Here is a 23,863-nt window from a genome sequence, read left to right as displayed (position 1 = left end):
TGCAGAATATTATTAGTTATGTATTTTACTACAATGAACTATGGGTTTTAAGTCTAATACCTATTTGTCATTATTTATTTTGCAATAGAACTTAAAGAATGCATCAAATGTGAAAAAATATTTTATAGCATTGATATAATGTATTTGATACCCTGAGCAAATACTTCTTCTACCTGACAAAATTATGTTCATTAATAATCATATGGTATTCATTATTTTCTTGATTTTTTTTGGTTTAAAATAATTGATAAAAATGAAGAATACATTTTGATTTATAATGTATTATTAAAAATCAGTAAAGAGTATTTTATGTATGAACTAAAATCTGCTAGTTACCAAACAAAATATTACATCTTGCAGTTTGCATTCTGTTTTACCATTTTATGAATTTAAACACAAAGGATCTCATATTTATAAGCATGCACTATTGCTATCATTTTTAATTTTGAAACTATAGTCATATGTAATACCATAGATGTACAGGGATTATAAACGGGGACATATAATAACACATGAGTTAGTCACACGAACTACATCCAAAATAATTTAAAATTATTTTAAACAAAATTACTTTTCATTAAGTGTATTTTATAACTGACATGATTTAAAATTCATAATCTATAGTGATCATTTAAAACAGTGGTCCCCAATCTTTTTGACACCGGGGATAGATGCTCCCATGAGAATCTAGTACCTGATGATCTGAGGTGGAGCTGAGGCCGTGATGCTAGTGTTGGGCTGCAGATACAGATGAAGCTTCATTCACTGGCCCACTGCTCACCTCCTGCTCTGTGACCTGGTTCCTAATTGGCCATGGACCGATACTGGGATTTGAGGATCCCTGATTTAAAAGATTGGTTTTTATTATTATTTTACATTCTCAACAATGTACTCCTTATGCTTCCACCCAAGGTGCAGCATTCTCACAAGTCCACCGTTGGTACACCACTGCCCTAGTATCAGAATTTTTACTAGGTAAGGTCTTCTCTTTCTTAGCCACAGAATCAGTTAGGGTAATATTAGCTACTATCATAAGAAGACTCAAAATTCATAATGACCCAAACATAGTAGAAATTTCTTGCTAATGTAAATCTGAGAAGTACTTACATATTCCTTATATAAAGGGAATATAGGAAATATTTCTGATTGGTGGGCAAAGACTTATAATAGCAAGGAGGGGTCTCTATTCCACATGGTCATCGGGGATCCAGGCTGACGTTTGTTCTGTGGCATACCTGCAATTTTTAAGGGGTGATTTATATAGGAGTGGAGAACAAGGGGGAACATATTGAAAATCTTTCAAAGACTATGCTTAAAAGAGGCACATGACATTTCCACTTATATTAGGGTGACAAACTTAGCTGTATACCTATACTCAACTTCAAAAGAGACTGGGAAATTTATTTTAATTGTATCCTCAGAAAGAAGACAGATATTGATGAGCAATATTTGAAACCCTTGCTACTTTATTGGACAAGAATTTACTCCAGTCTCCAATATTTCCTTCTCTCAACACAGCTGCCTCCTTTCACTTTAGTACCCTTTCAAAACTCTTATGTCACTTTCTTTATTAAAATACATCATAATTGAAAGGAAATGGGATTCTTTATTAAACTGCATCATAACTGAAAGGAAGTGGGAATTCCAGGTACCACAAATGATATTTTATAGACATTAACTCCTTTCATCTCAGTAATTAATTTAATCCAATGATCGCTCATAAAAAATCCTTTTCCCAATGATCCATAAATACTGGCTAAAGGTTGAAAACAGAGAAGTATAATTAAACAACTGCTGTTACAAGTCTTTCACCTAATACTCAACCTGCCCAACCTCTAAAACTAAGAACTAGGAAAAATTTGATTTTGTGTTTATATCATCCCTATCTTATTTTGGAACATTATCTCCTAACTCGATTCAGTTTTATGCCCAAATAACTCATGCTTTTATTTTGCTCCATGGGGCTTCCATATATCCCATTCAACTTTGACCAGAGTTGTACTGGGCGTTTCCTAACTTATGCCCTCAGTCACTGTTGATTCATCCCATGCACTATCCCTTAAGAGCTGTTCAGTTCTAGGTTATGCTGTGTCAATGTGATATGAATCTATGACATTGTGTACTAATATATGAGAACTGCCAAACAGTGGATATTGCTCTAATGTTATGAGCAAAATTTAATAAGCTTTACATGAGAAAGCCAAACTATTTTCTTCATGAGACATGGACTTTAAGCTAAATAGGGTACACAATTTTAATAGAGATGATTTTGAGTTTTATTATGTGATTGTAAATGACTACAAAGTAAGACTTGACTAATTTATATTTTTTAACATTTGTGCTACAATTATTGATAGGTTTAGGCTCTAGAAGACATGATGGTAGAGGTCAGGGTGAAGATAGTGATTTATTGGTTAAAGCATACTGTGCTTAGACTAGAAAGTAAATTCCTGGCCATAGATATTATGTTTTTAATAAGTTAAAAGAAATGACTTGTTAATGTAAAAAATTAAATATAATATGGATATAGTCTGTCCATTTCATGAATATAATAATATATATATTATATATACAGAAAATATATATAGCCTCATTGCATTAATTAGAAGAAATAAGTACTACACTTTTTAGAATGGAAAGTTATAATTCCACCACCAAAGCAATGGAAGAGACATTTGTTTTTACTTTTGGCATTTGAAATAATAAGAATGGTTCATCTCCTGCACTGGTTAAGTAAATAATGAGATTTTCAAATAAACAGAGACAATTATCAGGCTCCACATCAACAAAATGCCTTCAAGCAAAAAAGCATGACAACCACATAAGCTTTAGATTCTGGGAAACACCAACTACAAAACAGTTACACACAAAGTTCAAAGTTCAAAACAATCAGTTTCTACTCATGACCCTAGCTAGCTCTGTGACCTCTGAAAAATCATTTTCCCCTCTGGATCTCATTTTATTGGTTCGTTGCTCGGTTTTACTTATTTTTAAATTAAGGGAGTTTGTCCCTTCTGTCTTTATAATATTATACTTACAAGGAGTGTAAATACTACTTAATAAACATAATTTGGCAAAAAATACAAGAGTATTTTATTATGCAATCTTTATTATTTACACAGAAAATATATATTATCTAATAGTATTTAGTATTTTTAGTATTTACTATGTAATATTTTCCACTAAAATAGTTCAATCTTCTTTTATAATGCATACAAAATTAGATCAATGATACCTCTTTATCATATAATTCTAAGGCACTCAGAGAATAAGGGGAAATTTAAGTATTTTCTCTCCTTCTGAAATTCAGGAACAGATCTGCTCAAAAACAACACCATTTAACACGGGTCACACACCTAGAATATCACACAGTCCCAAGAGCAGCAAGAACCATTCACTAAGGACCGAGGTATGGCACTGTTGATTTGCTAAATTTCACTGAAGCCTTTGTACGAGTTCAAAAGTGTTGTCAAATTTCATGCTCTGAATTTCACCTGGATGTAGAATTTTAATTTTTAAAATTTCCCTAAGAATAATAACTGTAACCTTTTATCAAGAGTGGGTTTGTTCTCTGCGGAGCCAACCCCTCTGCCAGCCACTCCAGGGAACTATCATTGTCATGTGGAGAAGCCAGCAATGTGAAAACTAGAGGTCTGTACTTGTTTGTTCAGTGTTATCAAATGCCAGCCTGGGGGCTACTTCCCATAAGAGAGCTCCGAATTCCAAACCACAGAGCAGCACAAATTCTTCTGAAAAAATCTTTTGTGTGCAAACAGAGGTTTAGCAGTATGCTTTCTTCCTGGGAGGAAAAAGAGCATGCCTCTTACCATCAAGCCTTCATGATATATCCATCCTTTGTAATCTCAGTATTATAAAGTTATATTAAGCTTCTCATGATTATAGAGTTATTAATGTAAGAGTTAAAAATGAAGGACTCGTGATAAGAAAATTATGTTAGTATGGCACCAAACATATATTTGTCTTGCAAACAAGGAATTATTTGAAACACTTTGATAATTTCACATTTTGAGTCAAGTTTTAAAATAGAAATGTTTTATACAGCACCATTGAAAAGACATTTAGCAGAATGCTGCCTCTTAATCTACAGTCCCCAAACAATGCCCTGCGTGAAAGTTTAGGGTGACCAGAAGCTTGGTTTTAACCTTTAATCATTTAAGTAAGAGTAAATGGAGAAAACGCTTTTAATTGTCCTCTTTAGTGGGAGAAAAGTGTAAATCTCCTAATAGTTTTAAATAAATAAATATACAAACTAGTAAGGAAACAAAAAGAAAATTTAGGTGCATGTAATAGATATTCACTTCAGTGCTATCTTTATTTATTCTGCCCTCAGTTAAAACAGTTTGTGATCTTGAATTCTAGGTATGCGATTTGACAAATCTTAACTGTTGAGGATCGCAGCTATCTCTGTACATACAGAAATTGAATGTTGACCTTCGGAATGAGTGTGTGAGGATGGAGAGAGGGAATGGGGAGGAGGAGGGAGAAAAAAGCGGGGGGGGAGAGAGAGAGAGAAAATATGATTGCATAGTTCATTTGTAATTTACTCTTTTACTCTTCTCTTGGCAGAATGTTTCAAAAGAAAGCCATGTGTTTTAAAACATAAAAAAGAAAAAGAAAACCAAAAGGGTTCTTGCAAGACAGACCCTAGAGCAGTTTGACAACATCAAATAAAACCCCTCCAGCATGTTCTCCCCATGTGATGCCTTTGTACATTCATTTCAGCCTGTGGGCACATTTCCCCTGACACTCAAAAGGTTTCAGTGCCATGTTGACAGATATAAACACATATGGATTACTCATTTCCTATTCTGTCTCCTGAGTTCCATACTGCTTTCTATAAAATTAATTTTATATGAAAATAAGTTCTTGGAAGCCACATTATTTTACATGTGACTAGAAAAGTAGGATTATAACTAGTTAATTATGTTGTTCCTCAGATATTAGTCAATGACATACAATTTACATGGTTGTGAATCGTAGAAACTTCATACATACATTAATATATACACACATCTGTATGTGTGTGTACATATACATATATATGTATATTATATTTCCATAAAGAGATAAAATATATGTACATATATATTTCTGTAATGTGTAACTATATACATAAATGTATGTTATATTTCTGTGGAGAAATATAAATACACACACAGTCTCTTTTTCAATTATTTACCTATTAGCCTATTTTTCTTTCTTTCTTTGGTCTTCTACTTTATCTTCTGCTTAATTCTAGGTATGTGTCTGTATTTATTTTTTTAAAACTTTGAAATATATATGACCTATTCACCTGTATGGATTTATTACTACAATTATTTTACAGAAAGCTGATTCTGTAATCTAACATAAAATGTAATTTTTATGTACAACTATTCTCTTAAGTCACAGAATTTTAAAAAAAAATTGAAGCAAAGGTATAGAAATAGTTGTTAAAGATGCCTTTATGCCATGAAAACAAAAAAGCCATGCTCATTTTTTGTTTATATTAGAAAAACTTTGGTCTTGTATATAGAAATATATAAAAAAAAACCTTTTGGAATTTTTACAGTGGAAGCTTCATGTGGTTGCTCAGTCTGGAAACCAAGCCGACTCTGCAGGTGTCTCACCTCTCCACTGTTTTGACAGGACATGGTTCACTTCGTTTTCACACACTGACACAGAGACCCAACCATGCTATAGCAATTGAGCTACCAAAACACTACCAGCACTAGCCTGCCCTTTCTTTAGAAGTTCAAGTTCTCAAGCAAACAATAAGTAGGTGCTTTCATGATTTCTAAAAGTCCCAGAAAATATCTTTTAAAATATATTTAGTATTTAAAATAAGTCATAAAAAAGGCCTTACTGCAAATTCAGCAAGTCGGAAGGGATGGAAAATATACATTGTATTGTTTCTGCTTATTTAGAACTAAGTATGAAATATCTAGGCATTCAAATACCATTCTTTCTTGTGTAATGGGGATTTAAAAGGAAGCAATGATTAATGAGTTTCAGGAACACTATAAAAGTAATCTCTGGGGAAACGGATTCTTAGCTGAATTGGTAGATCTACCCAGTAGGGACATTTGAATACTTTGAGAAAGACTAAGAAATTAAGAAGTGAAAAACTACGAATAGGATTTGCTTGGCACCACTGAGAAAACTTGGCTTAAACTCAGAATTTAAAACCGACTAAATTGGTTGTTGCTTAGCTCATGTTCTTTTCTGTTTTCTCTCAAAAAGTCATCCAAAGGTGTTTTCTTTTCCTCTGAAGTTTCACAGCTTTAGCAGAGAAGTCAAACAATTTATTAAAAGAATAATGGATCTACATTTAATGACACATAGCTAAATGTAAATGTATCTAAATACTATTATTACAGCACATTGTCATCTCCGTGTTAGGAAATAAATCAACAATTAAACTTTATTAGAGGTCCCTATCCAAATGGAGCTGCATTTTTATTAAATATTTGAACTTCAGTTTCCAGGTGTTCAGAAAAGAAAAATTGAGCATCATTCTCTGTGGATGTGGACAGGTTAATGGCATGCCCTCACTTGTTCTAAGGAAGTTAAGCACTAAGAAAATGTGACTTTGCCTAAGAACTTTTCCATAAAGACAGGCAGCAGGTAGGTACTATCAAGCGAAAAGAGAAAGAAGAGAAGAGAAGTAACAAGGATTAACTAAGAAATTAATACTCTGAAATGCTATTTACTCCATCAAGAACTATACAGAGAAACAGGAAAGGAAATAACATCTATTTTGTGCTAATCATTATGCTAGGCAGTTGGCATGCATTTTTATTGTTGCTGAATTCTCATTTTCAGATGAGGAAACCGAGGCACAACACTTAAATTATTTTGATAGTTCCTTTGTAAGTTGCAGTGCTAGGATGAAATTTCAAATTTATCAGGTTTCAAAACGCAGATTTTTTTCTACTATTTCATGCTGCTGGGACTAGAAGAGAACATGTTGAAAATATTGTTTTCATAATCCAGAAACATGTCTTTTCATATAGAATACATAGACTAGATTTGAATTGTTATCATAAATCAACATTCTCAGGCAAAAGTTATATATCTCGATAAGAATCTTTCAGTCTTTTTATTTCTGAGCTCTATTTTTATCTCTTTGCCCTATTCCTGACTTTATGCCCAAATCATAGAGTATGTCTTTGATACAACAAAAGCTGCTTAATTCTCTGTGATTGTTTTACGTTTTTTTATGGATGAAGTGCTAATCAGAGAACTATAAATGGCAACAATCAGAGTTGGCTCTTACTTATACAAACATTATAGACATGTATGGTTTTTCAACTATGTTTGTCCTTCGAATCTCACTGATTTTATTGCATTTTTGAAGGACTTTTTCTTCTTATAAACTAGTTTGCTTAAACAGTCATTTGCAATTATAATTAGAAATGCATTTCAGAGAGAAACCATTTTAGGGCCCATTCCTTTATGTTTATCTATTCATGCGAAATTTAGAAACTATCATTTCTGAAGCTTTAATTTCTATTAATTTGAGGATTATATATTACTATTTATTTCTTCTTTAAAAATCTAAGATTTTTGTGATTCAAAAGGAAAATGTTTCAAAGTCTTCTCCGGTATTGAATATCTCTTACTAAGTCATATTTTAATGGATTAAAATGTAAATGAACTGAAAAGTTTCACTAAATCTCTCCCTGATTTAAATATAAATCAGACATCAAAACTGTCATGAAATGTTTCAAGAAATACTATTCAGTTTTAAATATTTTTCAATATTTTATATTTAATAATAAACCAAATGTAACATAAGAAATTACTTCCCATTGTAAAACATATTAAATATTTAAAATAACTGGATAGCTACTTAAATTATGCAGATGATATTCAATAAAATCACAAAGGAGTTGGTAACCTATATTTTGATCTTTGATGTATTTATTTTATACAAGTGACAGTTAGATTTTTCTTAATTTTTAAGAGGCACTTGAGCCAAGAAACTAATTCTTGATTCACCCCTTTCCCTGAGCACCACAGTCCAACATTTGAAGCATGATACACTTTTAATTGCAAAAATATATCATCATGACATGTAATTTCTAACTGTATAAAATGACAATGTAACGCGTAGGTTTGAAATTTAGCCACACATTCACTATGTGAAAAGTGGTAGCAGTGACATGGATTGCTTCCATAGTTCATTTCATTTTTCTACCTATGTTATATAAAGGATATATCTATAAGTATGCTAAGTACTACTTCATTATTTTTTCCATCATTTCCTTACAAAACATACTGAACAGTATTCTTTGAATGACATTATAAAGCTCATGTCAAATTTAATAGTATTTTGTAGACAACTGACGCATTTGGATTACAACTGGGTCATGCATAAACTCTAGAATTTTGCTCAATTTTCTTCCAAATAGTGAATGAGAATGCATACCTAAGCACATATAGATTGGCATACATTTTTAAAAAATCTTTTAAATTGGTACCTAGTACTGTCTCTCTAGTACCTTAAATAAAATCATATTTTTGGACTAACATAGTAGAAAGAGCACTAGACTAAGACAAAGAGAAAAAACTTATCTTGGCAGACACCCAACTTCTAGAACTAAATCAAAACAAAATAAAATGCACCCCAAAGAGTTATTTATCTGTTCTTTTGTATTTTAGTGTTCATAAAGGAAAGACCACGAAGCCAATGCCCAATTAGGGCATTTCACTTAATTTTGTTATTATATTATTTTAGTTCCTAATACCTGTAGGGATAAACCTAAATAGCTTGATAAAATGCTTTTCAATATCATAATAAGAAATATTAAATCCACTTATGCAATCTGCATCTCTTTTAGAATCACTTAACTTCTTAAGTAAAGTATCTACACTAAACCTCACTAAAAATTAAAAAGGAAAAACTTTATAGAAGAGATGACATCTGGACTATATGAGTAATTTCATAGATTCTCAACTCATTCACACATAGCAGAAGATGATAAAATTTCAGTGTTATGTGACCTCCTTCTTTCTCAGAATCTGTATAGTATGTTCATAAAATGAAAATCTGAAATTATACCACCTGGCTACAAATACGAATTTCATAAATTACTGTGTGCTCTGGGGCATGTTACTTAGTATTTTAAAATTACAGTTTCTTTATCTTCAAAAGAGAAATAACCACAGTAACCTATTAAGTGGGGTTATTATAAGGGTAAAAAGAGATAATGTTTGTAAACCAATGACCTCTACATAGCAAGTGCTTATAAATTATCAGTATTATTAATAATAATAGTAGTACATATAATACAGGCTTTATTATGCCATATAGATATTTTGATTTCTATATTTATTATGCTAAAAATGGCAGATAAAGTTACTAAAAACAAAAGCACAAAGACTAAGAGAATTCTAGTAATAGAAATAATTTTAAAACTAGCAAAATTTATAATAGGATTTTGGATAGGACATCACCAGATGTATAATTCTACATAATATAGAACCATACTTCTAAATATTAAGGCAGAAGTTTAGAGAATTGGTGGAATCATTAAAATTAATTATATTCTTTATTTTGTTAATAGATGCCAGACTACACTCATTAAATATATCATTAAAAACATCTAATTAAAGTTTAAAGTCCTTTTATTTCATAGTAGATTGAAAATTAAAAAAATATATTCTTTTTGATATCAGCCTTTTCAACGGTACTGATACTATAAAATCAAACCCTAATTTGCATCACAGAGAAAATAAAATTGAATAAATTGATCTTGGAAGAAAAAGGTTATGGATCACCATCTTTCTTCACCTTTCCCTATAAATACTGCTCGAAGTTGTTATGGTTATTATGATTCAATAACCAAAACAATTTGACTTAGCCTCCAATACGATTATAACTAGAAGATATAAACTCTATTGCACAGAATGAGTCAAAGTATTAAGGATGAAGGAAGGTAAAATACTATGAGAGAGTAACAGAGAAAACATTGTATTGAATTTCCAGGTAGAATGGAATAGACTGCTAAAGAAGATACAAGTGACAAGATCTTTTCTCTTGCTGTTTTCTTGATGACATGAATTACTAAGAGGGCAAAATTTAAGGGACATTACTAGAATAAGTATTTTTTTTTACCTTTGAACTATATTTTCAGCTTTTTAGTAGACTCAATAAATCAACTAATCTCAGAGAAAAAAACAATAATTCAAATTTCCTGGTTGGTAACATTTATTACATCAAGAGGTGTTGAGCCATGCAAATTCTCATTTATCTAATCCATGATAGATATAGATAAATGGAAAATTCCATTCATCATTTATGAGATATTACCCTCTTCTATTGCAATTTTTTTTACACTTCCACAATAAACAGTCTCGCCATTACAATAGCAGTTATTTTGCCATAATTCTAAGAAAATAAAAGGCTGTTGTACCCCTATTCTCTTTACATATTACTAAATTTTATCAATTCTAAAATGCATATATTTTTATATTTAATATTTCTAAAATATTGATCCCTCATACAATCTTTTACATTTATGTTAGGCTTTCATTTCTTTTTTTAGTGCAGCCTAGAATAACCACCAAAAAATATTTCTTACAATTGATGTTGACTTAGATTTAATAAAATTCGGTTGATATCTGAGAAAACATTTTATAGAATCATTTATTTTATACTTTATTGGTTATTAAATAAACTTTATAGTATTAAAAAGAAACTTTCAATGTGGACTGGGAAACCCTAAAGATGCAGGCATTGACTATGCCAAAAATAATTCTCAACTAACTTTTCAATATTATTTCTCTGTTATAAAAATAATTATAATGTCCTAGTTCTCACCCCTTTCGATGAAGCCATTAAGAAATAGACTTTGGGAACTACTTTTAACTAGATACTTATACTGTGGAAAATGAAGGTAAGAGTAAAAACCTCATTTTTAAAAAGTCACATTTCTGACAAACAGAAAACCCGTCATAAAACTAGCATCTTAAAGCTCATTAAGAAGCAATACATGCCATTCGAAACAAAACAAACTCAAAATGCAAAATGTGGTTAGGTCTTAAATCATATATGACACATTTTATATTTTACAATTTAATTATGTAAGTCTAACATGCTTTCAATGATTATAAAAATAGACTGTTTCTATTATTTTTACCAAAAGCATAGTTCTTCTAAAATAATAATAATACTTATTGCAGGAACTACATTTAATGCTATACATATAATTTATAATTCCACTTTAACAAACATATTACAAACTGAGGATTCTTATTAGATTCATCTGAAGATGAGGAAACTGAGAGTTAAGATGAATAACTTGTCTCAGAACAGGATTTGAACAAAAGGATCCAGAGCCTGTGCTCTGATTTTCCATGCTGGTCTGCTTGTACATATTCTTACCTACTGCACTGCGTTCAGTAAGATACGCTGTCCATTTAGTGCTGCACTATCTAACATGATAACCACTAATACAAGTGGCTATTTAAATGTAAGTGAATTAAAATTAGATAAAATTAAAACTTAATTTCCTTCATTGCACTAGCCAGATTTCAAGTTCTCAGTAGCTGCATTTGGCCTGGCTACTCAATTGTGCAGTACAAACTGAGTGTTTCCATCATTGCAGAAAGTTCTATTGGACAGTGGTGCTTTAAAAGGTAAAACAGATTAAAATGGGGGCATTTGACTATAAAATCATAATAATGAAGAATATACTTTAACAATGCTTTCACATTGCAGCTGGTGGGTAAATATTTGTCAGAAATATAATATTTACTGAGAGAAGACAGGTATGTAGAGATAATTTGGACTAGCTCGTATCTCAGCACAATGTCTTGAATATACAAGTGGAACAAAACAAAGCTAACAAATATTTGAACTGACATCACTTTACAAAAGAACTCTGAACTTTTACCAGTAAAACTAAGACTATTAATAAGTATTTGTGAGTTATAGCTAAGAGTTTAGTACCTTTGATTTTTGAAAAGCCATTGTTGAATGGCAGTGGTTTTAAAATTAGTTAATAGAATTTTCCTTAAAAAATCTCATAATGCTAGACTTCCATCAATATTTTACTAAGAATGCTAATTATAGGGATTAAAAAATGTAGTTCAGAAAGTGGGACCTCTTCAGGATCCCCAAATAGTACGTAAATCAAGGGGGCTGCTTGTTATGGCCTGACCAGATTATTTTAACACTCCTGACTGAAAATATGTTAACTAGAGAAGGAATAGTTCTATTCCCTGGAAATTCCACCATTCCATGTCTTATTTCTCCAGTAACAGTCTCCTCTCTGGTCATTGGTACAATAGAAGGAAAAAATACCATTTTACTTTCATTCAGTTTCATAAATTCATTCATCAGTTCTCTAAAGTTGAGAACACATCCTAGAATTTGTTAAAATGGCTACTCTATCTGATCCTGTATTTATAACATTTCCTTTCAAATATATGTTTCTGTTTTACCTACACATAAACACATTTTTATGGTTTTTATTATTTTAGTTAATATACATTGTCTGGTATGATAAACAATCTTCTTTAAAAACATTGATCAGACTATTATTTTTAGAAATTGTGAACCTGATCTTAAAGTTGGTGCCTTTGTAAGAATGTTCCACTCTTCACTAATTTCATCTGAGTCACAGGATTTTCACCAGAGGTTAGTTTTGATCAAATCATTTTCAAGTAATTTATTTGCAACCTAAGAGTTCTTGGAATCATTTTTTTTTTTCTACACATATCACAATATGTTGAGTAGCTCTTCTAATGTAAATAGTAGTAGTATCTTTGTCAAACATTGTATTTAACATAAATCACTGAACTAAGCTGGTTGAACCCACTCAAACATTACTGAGACCTTTCACAGAGCAGTTGAGGAATGCTTAGCAACTCTTATGTCAGAAAATGAACTCAGAATGAATATGTTTCTTGTTTAGGTCAAGACAAATGTCAGGGCCAATGAAGGGTGAAACATGATGATAGAGATTTGAAATGAAGGGCTGGGGCAACAGGTGCTTGGCTTGAGACACTGAAAGACAGGAGAGCGGTGCTCTGAAGTACCAAAGACAGCAATCATACAGAGAATAGACAAAGAAAAGCCTCAGGCTTTTCATTGCCAGAGAAATAGATCTTATACATGAAGTAGTTTCAAAGTAGTATTAGAAGAGACACTCAAATTTGGAGCATCTTTTTGTCTAAACAAGTCACTTTTCATAGCCGCAATGAAGCAACAGGCACCTATCTGAATATACAGAAATATGTACAATTGTTTTGTCAGTGTGTTGACACAAAGGAAAGCTAAAGACAAAAAAAAAAAGGAAAGCTAAAGTACAGAGAAAGAAAACTAAAGTACCTTAGGCATCCTCTATGTGAAAAGTGCTATAGTTGACAAGTTCTCTATCTTATTTTTTAATGACAATAAAAACACTTGGGATGGAATTTTCTCCTCAATTTTAAAGAACAAAAGGTTGATACTTAGACTGTAAGTGGTAATCTGGCATTTGAATAGAGAATTTTCTGATTCCACATGCATACTTTTGAAATACATCAAGTCAATTACAAATGGCCTGTCCATTCAATATTAGCTTATTTATTTGACCATTACTGAATAATGTTGAGGGGGTTTGGAAAAATTAACGTTAAAAGGTACTGTATTTACTTGGATGTATTTTAATTAATATATTGCCTATGCATATTTGAAAGGAGACATTCAGATCATGTTCAGACGTTACATTGTTCAAATGTTACATCATTCAGATGTATCTCCCTGGACCAAGCATTTTATTTTATTTTTTTTAGTCTACCAGAATTCAGTAAACTTAACATATTTTTTATATTATTATTAAGGACATATGTAAGTAAAATCTGTAGTAATGTCTGCAGTCCAAGGAATAGCTTTTAGTGAACATAGGGCTAATTAATAAGAATGTGTAGGGTAGAGTTAATATATATGTGTGTAAGTGGCATCAAACCATTTACCCTTATGCATGACAGTACTTATGTCAATCAAACATATCTTTTACACAGAGATACACTTTTCAGGAGGCAAATGTACTGTTATAAAGGCAAACTATTCTCAGGTGAACACTGTCAAAAAGATTTAAGGAGAAAACAAATTCTTTCTTATAACATAATTCATGTCCCCACAACTAGAACTTTTTTATCTCATTAAGTGCACTTAAAAATAAAATTTTACTTAAAAAGTAAATTCACCATAAATGACTATTGTCTTTTTAATGGTTCATCATTCTGCAAAGTTTGTATTAGGCAAAATGATGATACAGAAGAAAGTTTTTTTCCAGCATCTTCCTCATCTCTAGGTGCTTTTATACCCACATATTTTCATCCAGGCTCCCAGTTTTGCTCTTAACATTCTCACACTGAGAGTGCATTTCCTGTCATTCAATCAAAACTTATATTTGTTCTCTGTCCCATTCCTTCCCTTCTCTCCAGAAGATGGTAAGTCAATGAGATTATTTGGGTCAAGTAAATCTGAAGAAGTTAACTATATATTGGGCTACTATTTTTGGTAACATATCTGTTATTAATTAGAACAGTGTTTCTCAAACATTAGTAGTCATCAGAATCATTGGATGGATCCTTAAAACACATGTTGATGGTTTCCAACCCCAATTTCTCATCCATTACGTCTTAAGTGAGGCCCAATAATTTGCAGTTCTAACAAGTACTCAAGTGTTGCTGATCATGCTGGTTCTTTAAGAACTAAATTAAAAATTTAATTCACTAGGGCAATAATCAGTGAGATATTTGACTATTCAGCAGGTTTTCTACTTTTCCTCATATTACACAAAGTAAATCTAAAATTAGGGCAAGCTCTATAATCCTATATCAACATACATTATTATTTTTTAAAATCTTATCAGCTTGCTTTGTACAGCACATAAGCAAATAACATAAAACAAATATCTTTCCTAAACACACACACACAAAATCTTATCTGAAGTGAATTGCAATGTTTGCCCATTACCTTAAACAGGTTACCTAGAACACTTAGCTCTTTAAGATATTACTATAGAGCAAATTGTATCCCCAATTCCTCTTTATATGAACAGTTAGGTGTCTCTTGCCCTTCCTCATATATTCATACACAGAAACATAATAATGCTTACTGTGTAACTTCTGATTTTGAAAATTGAGCCTATTACCTAAAGTAAAATTGATGATTCTAAACTGTCTCAGAATAATGTTGGCTTGTAATTGTCAACCAACTAATAAATATATTAAAATATCTGGAAAATTTCCAAATTGTTTAAATTTTCCACCGTTAATTTTACCATACTTTTCTTTAGCTCATATTAAAGAAGGAAATTAATAATAACTCTTAAACATATACATATTTTTTTCTAAACAATTGACTCATTCTTTTAGCCATTTATTAATTACCCATTTCTATTACTGCACAAGAAAATATTATAAGGCTTTCTGGAAGAATAGGGATACTTTTTTTAAATAATAGTGTCATATTTTGGTATGACACAAACTAAACAACTTTCACAATCATAATAAATAGCATAAGCTCAGTCAGTAGATAAAGTATGTTTAAATATGGCATAATTTTTATTAAATAACTTAATATTTTAGTAGTACGATGTTAAATGTGGAAATAAAAACTCTTTAAAGACTAATTTTTCATTTTGCAAGATTCTTCAAATAGCACATATTATGAAATAATAATATAATTCAAGTACAAAATTTTTGAAAAGGAATTTATTAATTTCTTCTTTGATATGAGAGAAAAATCATGAAGAAATGTAATGTTCCTATGCAAGTTTTAATTGGAGCATATTATTTTTAGAGTCTTAATTTCAATCATCCAATTTTTCTTTATCCATGTCATTTCCAAGTTCTTCCTCTTATCATTATTTCCATGGAAGCAGCAATTTAGTCAAAAACACTGCTCTTTAGTAAGATTACTATCTTTGAAAGAAAAAAGTAAAAATGTCGATCAAGGAATCTATAAATTCTGAACAATTTGCATTTACCATTATATCATCAATTCAATAGCAATCATGCTCGAAATAAATAACATAATCAGTATTCTTTTCTTCATCCAAAATATCACAGTTTTGGCTCACATGTCTGGCTAACTATGAAGCTATCTCTAACTTAAAATTATAATTTTGCATCCACTGTAAATGAAAGGAATAAATAATTTTAATATCCTGATAATAATCATCTTATTTGTTACTTAATGTTTTACAGTGATATTTCTAAAATCCTTCATTTTGCAATATTAAAAAACATTTCTAGTGAGTGGATTCAAAACACACTTAAAAGCACTACATATATTGATGCAAAATATATAGATTATATTAATTTAGGTTAAATTAATAATTTAAATTCCTTTATCCCACTGCGGGATAATTAATTACTAATAAGCACATTTTGATTATAGGCACACATGGCAAAATTCATGATTAAAAAGGTCATAAAAAAACCTCTTCTACTACAGACTATGTGAACTATGAACTACAGAACTGATAAGATATCAATGGGATTGCAAGAACCAGTTTGCAGAACAAACTCCTACAAAGTGCTTTTTTTTGTAGCAAGATGAAAATTTTGGGTTGTTAGCAATGACCTATCTCCAATCTTAGGGTGGAAAAAAAATCACTGATGATATTAAAGCATTCTGAGAAAGAACTACAAATGGTATTCAGTGAGTTAGTAAATAAGAGAAATCAAAACTGAATTAATAAATTAGATGTTTTCTAAAACCGAGGGATTGTGCAAAACACTTGATATAACCGCTTGTGTATTTACTGATTTTTAATAAGAGTGAAAGTTGTTTTATTGCAGAGATTTGATGATATGGTTCACCGTTCACCTGAGACCACCAAACACAGCATTCTTAAACCTGTTTCATATCTCAGTTTTCAGTCACTGAGCATTTCCTAAACAGTACTTCTGTTCAGTTGAGATACAGTATTATGGTAACCCTTAGACTGCACTTAAAATACCTGTAAATAGAGCAAGGGAATCATAGAGAATAAATTCTCATAAAATGAATAAATAGATGTTTAAATGCATTATAGTGTTCCTCCATATATCACATACTACAGTAACCACACACACACACACACACACACACACGCACACGTGTCCATTATGTTATACCGATAATGAAACTATATTGCTATTTCATATATTTTTCTCACCTGTCAAGTTCTTCAATCCAAGTTCTTGAAGTCCGAAGTTGCCATCTTTTCTGTAGTTTAAAAATATTGCCAAGGCATATCGATCCTCATAAAGTTTTGTCCCACGAATAATGCGCAAATTCTCCAGGGGCAGGTAACGAAACTGATTAAGAGCCACTAAAACGTATCCTGTGACTTCTCGAATAGACTGAAAAGACACAAGTAATTGCTTGCGTTAAAATATTAAAGACTACTTGTCATTATATGTATGTAGTCATTTAGAGTAAAATTATTTACTTAATTATAATTTTCAGTTTTAATAATACATCCCTTCCACATCATATTGCAAATAATTGCCTTGATAATACAAGATCACAAAAAGAATTTCATTTGAAGTATGAGTTGTATTTATTTTTAAAGTCATGCATATATGTCTATAGTAAAATAATAAATTTTGTTTTATGACGCATTCTTCATACCTGAAATTTCAGTATAATTAAAGGCATAAAGATCTCATTTGTTGAGATACTAAAATAAGTAAGAACACATAACCACCAATCAAACTTTATATAAAAACACAAATTGTTAAGTTCATTACAGATAAAACAAAGCTGTATTAGTTTGCAAACTGTGGGGTTTCACAGTTTCCATAGATTTCAAACTGCTAAATTGGTGTTTAATGCTATAGTTATCAAAGAACAGTTGATTATAAGTTTCTGAGGGAACACATATATAAGCAATATGCAATAAAGACTAATTATAATTACCTCTAATTTGATTATGTCGGTAATTTTTATTTTTACTATTATTTAAATGTAGTTGTCTATGAGTTAATTACTTGAAAGTTTGTGAGACATTTTAAAACAAAAAACTCACAAAAAGTCTTTAGGTTTCATCTTAAGTTACAGTTTTTTATTAAAACGAACAAAATCATGACACTTAATAACATGTATTACATTAAAAAATAAATATAATGCAAAAGTACTAAAATATTTTATATTATTTTAACATCAATTTCATGTTATTTTAGACCTCTTAATTTCAGATGTCCCAGTGCATCATTTTTGGTATTCTCTTCTCTATCCACTCTTATTCCCTTGCTTATCTTGTCCAATTTCAAGACTGATGATCTCCAAACTTTTACCTCCAAACTCTTCCCTGAATTCCAGACTCATGTCCAACTCCCTACTCTGTATCTTCACTTGAATGCCTATTAGACTTCTCAGACACACCTATCCTAAATTGACCAGCTATCTTCCTTCCACCATCTTTCAGGTAGCCCTTCTCATCATAGTTGAGGTTGATTCATCCTTCCTGTTAGGCCAAAGTCCTGAGGCTATTTTTGACTATCCTCTCGCATATCAAAAGAAAACCATCCTATTTGCCCTATATCTAAAATGATCAGGAATTCAACTACTTCTGTCAGCCACTGCTATCATCTCAGCCACCATCATCCCTCATAAAGATTACTGCAATAAATCTCCCTGTTTCTACTCTCCATCCCTTATAAAGTAGTCTCAGTTAAAGCTACTCCTCTTCTTTAAAATGTAGATCAAATCATGACACTTAACATTCTTAAAACCCTGAAATATCTCCCAAGTCACCCAGAGTAACAAAGTTTTTCCAATAATGCGTTCAAACCTCTAACTGTTCTGTCCAGTGCAATAAGCACTAGCTTATAGGTAGCTATCAAGCGCTTGAACTGTAGCTAGTATAAATTAAGAGATGTATTATAAGTATAAAATACACTCTGGATTTTAAAGACTACATGTTGAAATAATAACATTTTAGATAAATTGAGTTGTACAAAATTGATTAATAAAGTTAATTTTACTGTTTCTTTTTATCTTTTTATTATGGCTACAAAAATTTAAATTACATTTTTATGGCTATCATTATGTTTCTAATGGATAATGCTGCACTATGTGATCTAGTCAGTTTTTTAATTTTTGTTTATTTGTTTGCTTTTTCTCTTTTCTTTTTTAACTCTCCACCTTGCTCATTCTATTTCAGTTTTGCTCGTCTCTGTTGTTCTTCTAACATGCCAAGTGTGGTCTTATCTCAAGGTGCTCACTATACTCCTAAAGGTTTGTGTTTCTCTCCCTCTTGTTATCTTCTTGGCCAATATCCTCACTCTCTTCAAGGTTTTGCACACATCTCAACTTCTCAGTTGAGGCCAACCCTGACCGATCTATTTAATAGTGTAACCCTCCCACCTTTCTCTTCTCTAATTCTTATTGTTTCTTCACTATTTCTTACCTTCTAGTATAATATATAGTTTATGTATATATTGCATTTAGTATTTACAGTCTATCTCCCCCTTTTCCAGCATATAAGCTCTATAAGGGCAAGTACTTTGATTTGTTCATTCATGTGTCCTCTTGACTGGAACAGTACAGGTACACAGTAAGAAGCCAATAAATATTTTTTGAGAACTATGGCTCCTCCTTGAACACACTTTCACCACTAAGCAAAGTCTGCAGGGCTAGTAATTGCCCATCTGGAGCCTGCACTTTTCTTTTCTTGACCATGCTCCAAAACCCTGTGATTCCAGAATTCCATTTTCAAATAGCCTCTAGTCCTCATTCAGGGCCTGTGATACCAGCATCTTTCCGCCAGACAAAAGATTGCAACCAATGTCCATGCACCTAAGAAGGATGAGAGGTCCAGGAGCTTGCTTGAAGGGAGAGTATATGGATCTTGGATGTGTGGGCTAAAGTGTCCATTCATTTGTGTTCAAGGTCTCTCACAAGGTAGGACAGAGGAGGGGCTAAATGCTGGAGTTCCCCTCTCTCCATGTCACAATAATCCTGAGAAGTCCAAAAATTCTAATATTTTACCTGGTCTTCCAGGTTGTTTAATAAAGGCATATCTGTCAATGTTGGAGGATAAAACATATTTAATAATATCTGTTTTATTATAATAAATGATAAGATATAAGATATGTAGACCTCCATTTATACTCATGCTCCAGGTTCCACAATTCTTAAGGATGAACAAGCTGCCCCTAAACTCCTAGAGAAGTAGAATCCTGATGGGGCAAAGGTGGAGATGAAGAGTCAGGGACATATGAAATTATTCATGTCTGGTTTCAGATTGGAAATTTTGAGTCACTAAGAGCATTTCTGAGACACTGAGCATTTGAAATTGAAGAGATGAGTGATGGGGAATAGAAAAGAGTGGTTTAAAAGTTAGTAGTGGCATGCATTGTTTGTACACAACAGTTAGTTTGAAACTGTACCTGCCTGGAACAGTCGAGCCTTAAAGCCCTACAGGCTCCCCTTGGAACAATGGTTGAACTGTTATCCCTTTGAGTTCTTAAAAGAGACATCATAAACACTTTCTAATGACATTTGGTTTAAAGAGTAAAATTCTTTCATTCATTATAGAAATAATTTATCCTTTAACATATACAATAATTATCAAGTGCTCTAGATTAGCTCTAGATAGCATTAAGATATGTTGGGGATGGAGGATGTATTAGCAATCCTTTCTCTAAAATATGTCACATATCCATCATTCTTTCTAATGGGCTCACCATTATTAGTTCCAATTCCGCTTAAAACATGATTATTATCAAAAGCTATACAAATTCAATGGCCTATACTAAGATAAAGGAATACAGCAATGAAGTTATTGGAGAAAATATAGGTAAAGCACACTCAGGTAAAAGAAGTGGCTTATAAGCAAAAAATCAATGCCAGTATCAATTCTGCAGTATTTGTTAGAGGGATGGACTCTTTCTAGCTATGATTTGATAAAAATGTTAAGCCAGTTGATATGGCTTCTGGACCACACATTGGCAGAGGCTAATAATAAGGGCTCTAGTATAAGAAGTATTATAGGTATGGGCTAAGAACAATGCTGAACACATAGAGAAAGATCAAATAAACATAGAAGAGGAAACTCCAAATGCCTTTAGTTACAAAATAAAGTAAACCATAACTAAGAACATCTTTGCATTCACATGTTATTTAATGTATTTACATTTAAATTAATTGCATTGTAAAATTTATGTACTTCTCATTCTAGAGCAGGGGTCTGCAACACCCCATGGCCCAGGAAGGTAATAGGGTGGCCTGTTTCTAATGGCTGTACAGCAGAAGGTGAGTGGTGGTCTAGCTTCATCTGCATTTGCAGGCACTCACCAGCACTAGCATCAGGGCCTCAGCTCCACCTCAGATCATCAGGCATTAGATTCTCATAGGAGCACTGGTCCCTGAAGCCAAAAAGGTTGGGGACCACTGTTCTAGAATATCATTAAATTATTCTTAGAAACACTTTTGTTGTCTTCATAAAAGGTCAGGTTAAAGCAACAGCTACTCCCTCTCTGAGATTCAGGTCCTAGAGGGATTGTCTGTTATAACTGAGATTCTGGTGTCTAAATAAGCCTCCTTTTTTATCCATTCTTCTTGTTATTCTCTGGTCTTGCAAATAGCGTATCTGACTTAAACAAAAAAAAAATGTTTTTGTTGTGTGAACTCAGGACATCATTATATATTAATGCTGAGGATGCATATGTTCAACTTACTTTGAACAAAGCTACCCATAAGTGGGTGATATATAATTCACTTGTAGTGAATTATTTGATGATGATAATGATAAAGATCCTATTCACCTTTTCCTATATTCCCTTTCTCTTACCCAGACAAAGGATATAAATGATAGGGGGGCAGGGAATAAGATAATAGCAAATCTCTCAAACCAAGATTTGTTGCTCTAACCTTTCTTGTCTAGAGGTGCTCATGAAACCAAAGAATTTTTAAAGAATTATAAGAGATAAATATAAAATTCTTATATTTATAAACAGCAAACTACCTTGACTTCAATCTCCTAAATTTTCTGGGTTTTAGTATTCACAGTCACATTCTTTCAGGTACTCTTAAAACCTGTGAACAAAATGTCTTGAAATATATCAATAGGAAACTTCACTACAGATAACATGAGCTACAATGTGTAGACTGCAAATAAAATCACAAGAAACAGTTTAATAATGGCAGGATTACTTACAGCTTAATGCTGAGAGTCACTAGCATGGTTATAAGTTAATATTGGCAGATCACTAAGCAATTCTGGTAAAAGTCAAGAGATATCTAAAAGTGTTAATTAACTTTTACAATCATGTCAGTTATCCATTGTTCCTCTCTTTTCAGGCATCAGAAAGAATCTTAGTAGCACAGCAGTTTTCACTATCTCAGATCTTGTTATGAAAATAAAAAAAAAAAATTTAAACACACAGCCTTATCTAAGGAAAGCATTATTGTAAGAAATGCAGGCTCAACTGCCAGGTATATCTGGACACAAAACCTAGCCTTCCTACTTACTAGCTTTGTGATCTTAGTCAAATTGTTTATTCTCATTAAGCCTGTTTCTTCAGCTTTTTAAAAAAAAGCTGTATTTTTAAAATAGCAGTATTTCTATTATAAAGGTTTTGTGAGATTAAAAGATATAACAAAAGGGCCTAACAAACAATAAATGTTCAACAGATACTAGCTATTACAAATATTATATTTGGTAATAGCCAAGATGAACTGTGTGTGGAGAATCTGATTTGAAATCCAAAATAATTATAACATATTACATAAGAACTGTTGTTTTTAATTTTTTTATTATGTGACTTTGGAATGTTTATATCTTGCCTCTTCAAGTTGCAATTTATTCCTAAATTAAGGAATTCGTTTCTTAAATGTTTTCTGTGTACGTTATAGCTCTTAGTACAGATTCTGGCACTGAACAGATGTTCAATAATGGCTGTTGAATGCAGAGGAATTGAAAACTAAAAAGCTCTGCTTAAGGCCTTTTGAGATATTGTTTTTCATGGAAAATGATTTCATAAACTTTCTGCTAATAAAATCATTGAACAACACATCATGACTTGCACTCAAGGACCACAGTGGTAAGTAGAAATCATCAGAATGCCCCAGAAAGGAGAGAACCATGACTCTGGTTCAGTAAGTTTTAGTCCAGGAAACTGCCAATTTTGTTAGCCAAAGAGTGAGTACCCACCTAAAGGTGCCTCTCTCCTTTAGTAAGCTTCTGCTGACTAAAACTGATTCATTTGCATTGTCAATGTACAGCTTCTGTAGTTGCTTTGGTCAAGGAGTGAACACAGGTGAACATCATTAAAGCTTTAAAATTCTTAGAAAATTTTCTAACAAGGGACAATTTGTTCTGCTCATGGTATTTGATGAAGAAAATCAAAAGAAATGAAAAAATAAAAGAAATCTGACTTCTCATACCATATTAATAATAAACGTAGAAAAAAAGACATGGTTTGTATTAAAGAACAAACATTTATAACCTTTTTTCCCATATAATATTTTAAGGACAAAATGTAAAATCTGCAGTTATAAACTTCCCAGGATTTTCAATGGATGCCATTCAAAATTTAAAAGATTGCATTGCTTCACTGGATTTTCCATTTACCTCCAGATCATTCCAGAAAAAAAAAAAACAGTCTATTATTTTTAAATTTCTATTTCATTTCACAATTCATAATAACTGTTAATTTCCTTGTGTTTGACACAATCTCATTATTCTTTTATTCTAGTTGACTTTCCATAATTTGGTCCTTAGTGAGAGTAGTAGATAGTTCCTTAAATATTCCTTTGTCTACCTTAAGATTTATGTGATTGCAGTAACTCGTGATTCCTGAAAATTTAATTCTATGTTTAGGAAGAATTTTACGCACATTAAAAACACTTATACATTCATTC

At 31.7% G+C, this 23,863-nt stretch overlaps 1 protein-coding gene across 1 annotated transcript in view; it reads right to left on the bottom strand.

Moving 5' to 3' along the window:
• The window catches only part of ERBB4 (erb-b2 receptor tyrosine kinase 4), a 1,016,037-nt gene that overhangs the window by 437,655 nt on the left and 554,519 nt on the right, over positions 1–23,863 (bottom strand). Inside the window, exon 3 of the mRNA XM_011358660.2 lies at positions 17,169–17,355. Within this exon, the coding sequence (XP_011356962.1) occupies positions 17,169–17,355 (187 nt within the window). The remainder of the gene's footprint in view (positions 1–17,168; positions 17,356–23,863) is intronic.

Source organism: Pteropus vampyrus, unplaced genomic scaffold (assembly GCF_000151845.1).
Source record: "Pteropus vampyrus isolate Shadow unplaced genomic scaffold, Pvam_2.0 Scaffold42, whole genome shotgun sequence".
In the NCBI taxonomy this organism is placed as follows: domain Eukaryota; kingdom Metazoa; phylum Chordata; class Mammalia; order Chiroptera; family Pteropodidae; genus Pteropus; species Pteropus vampyrus.
This window is presented reverse-complemented; position numbering and strand designations above follow the sequence as displayed.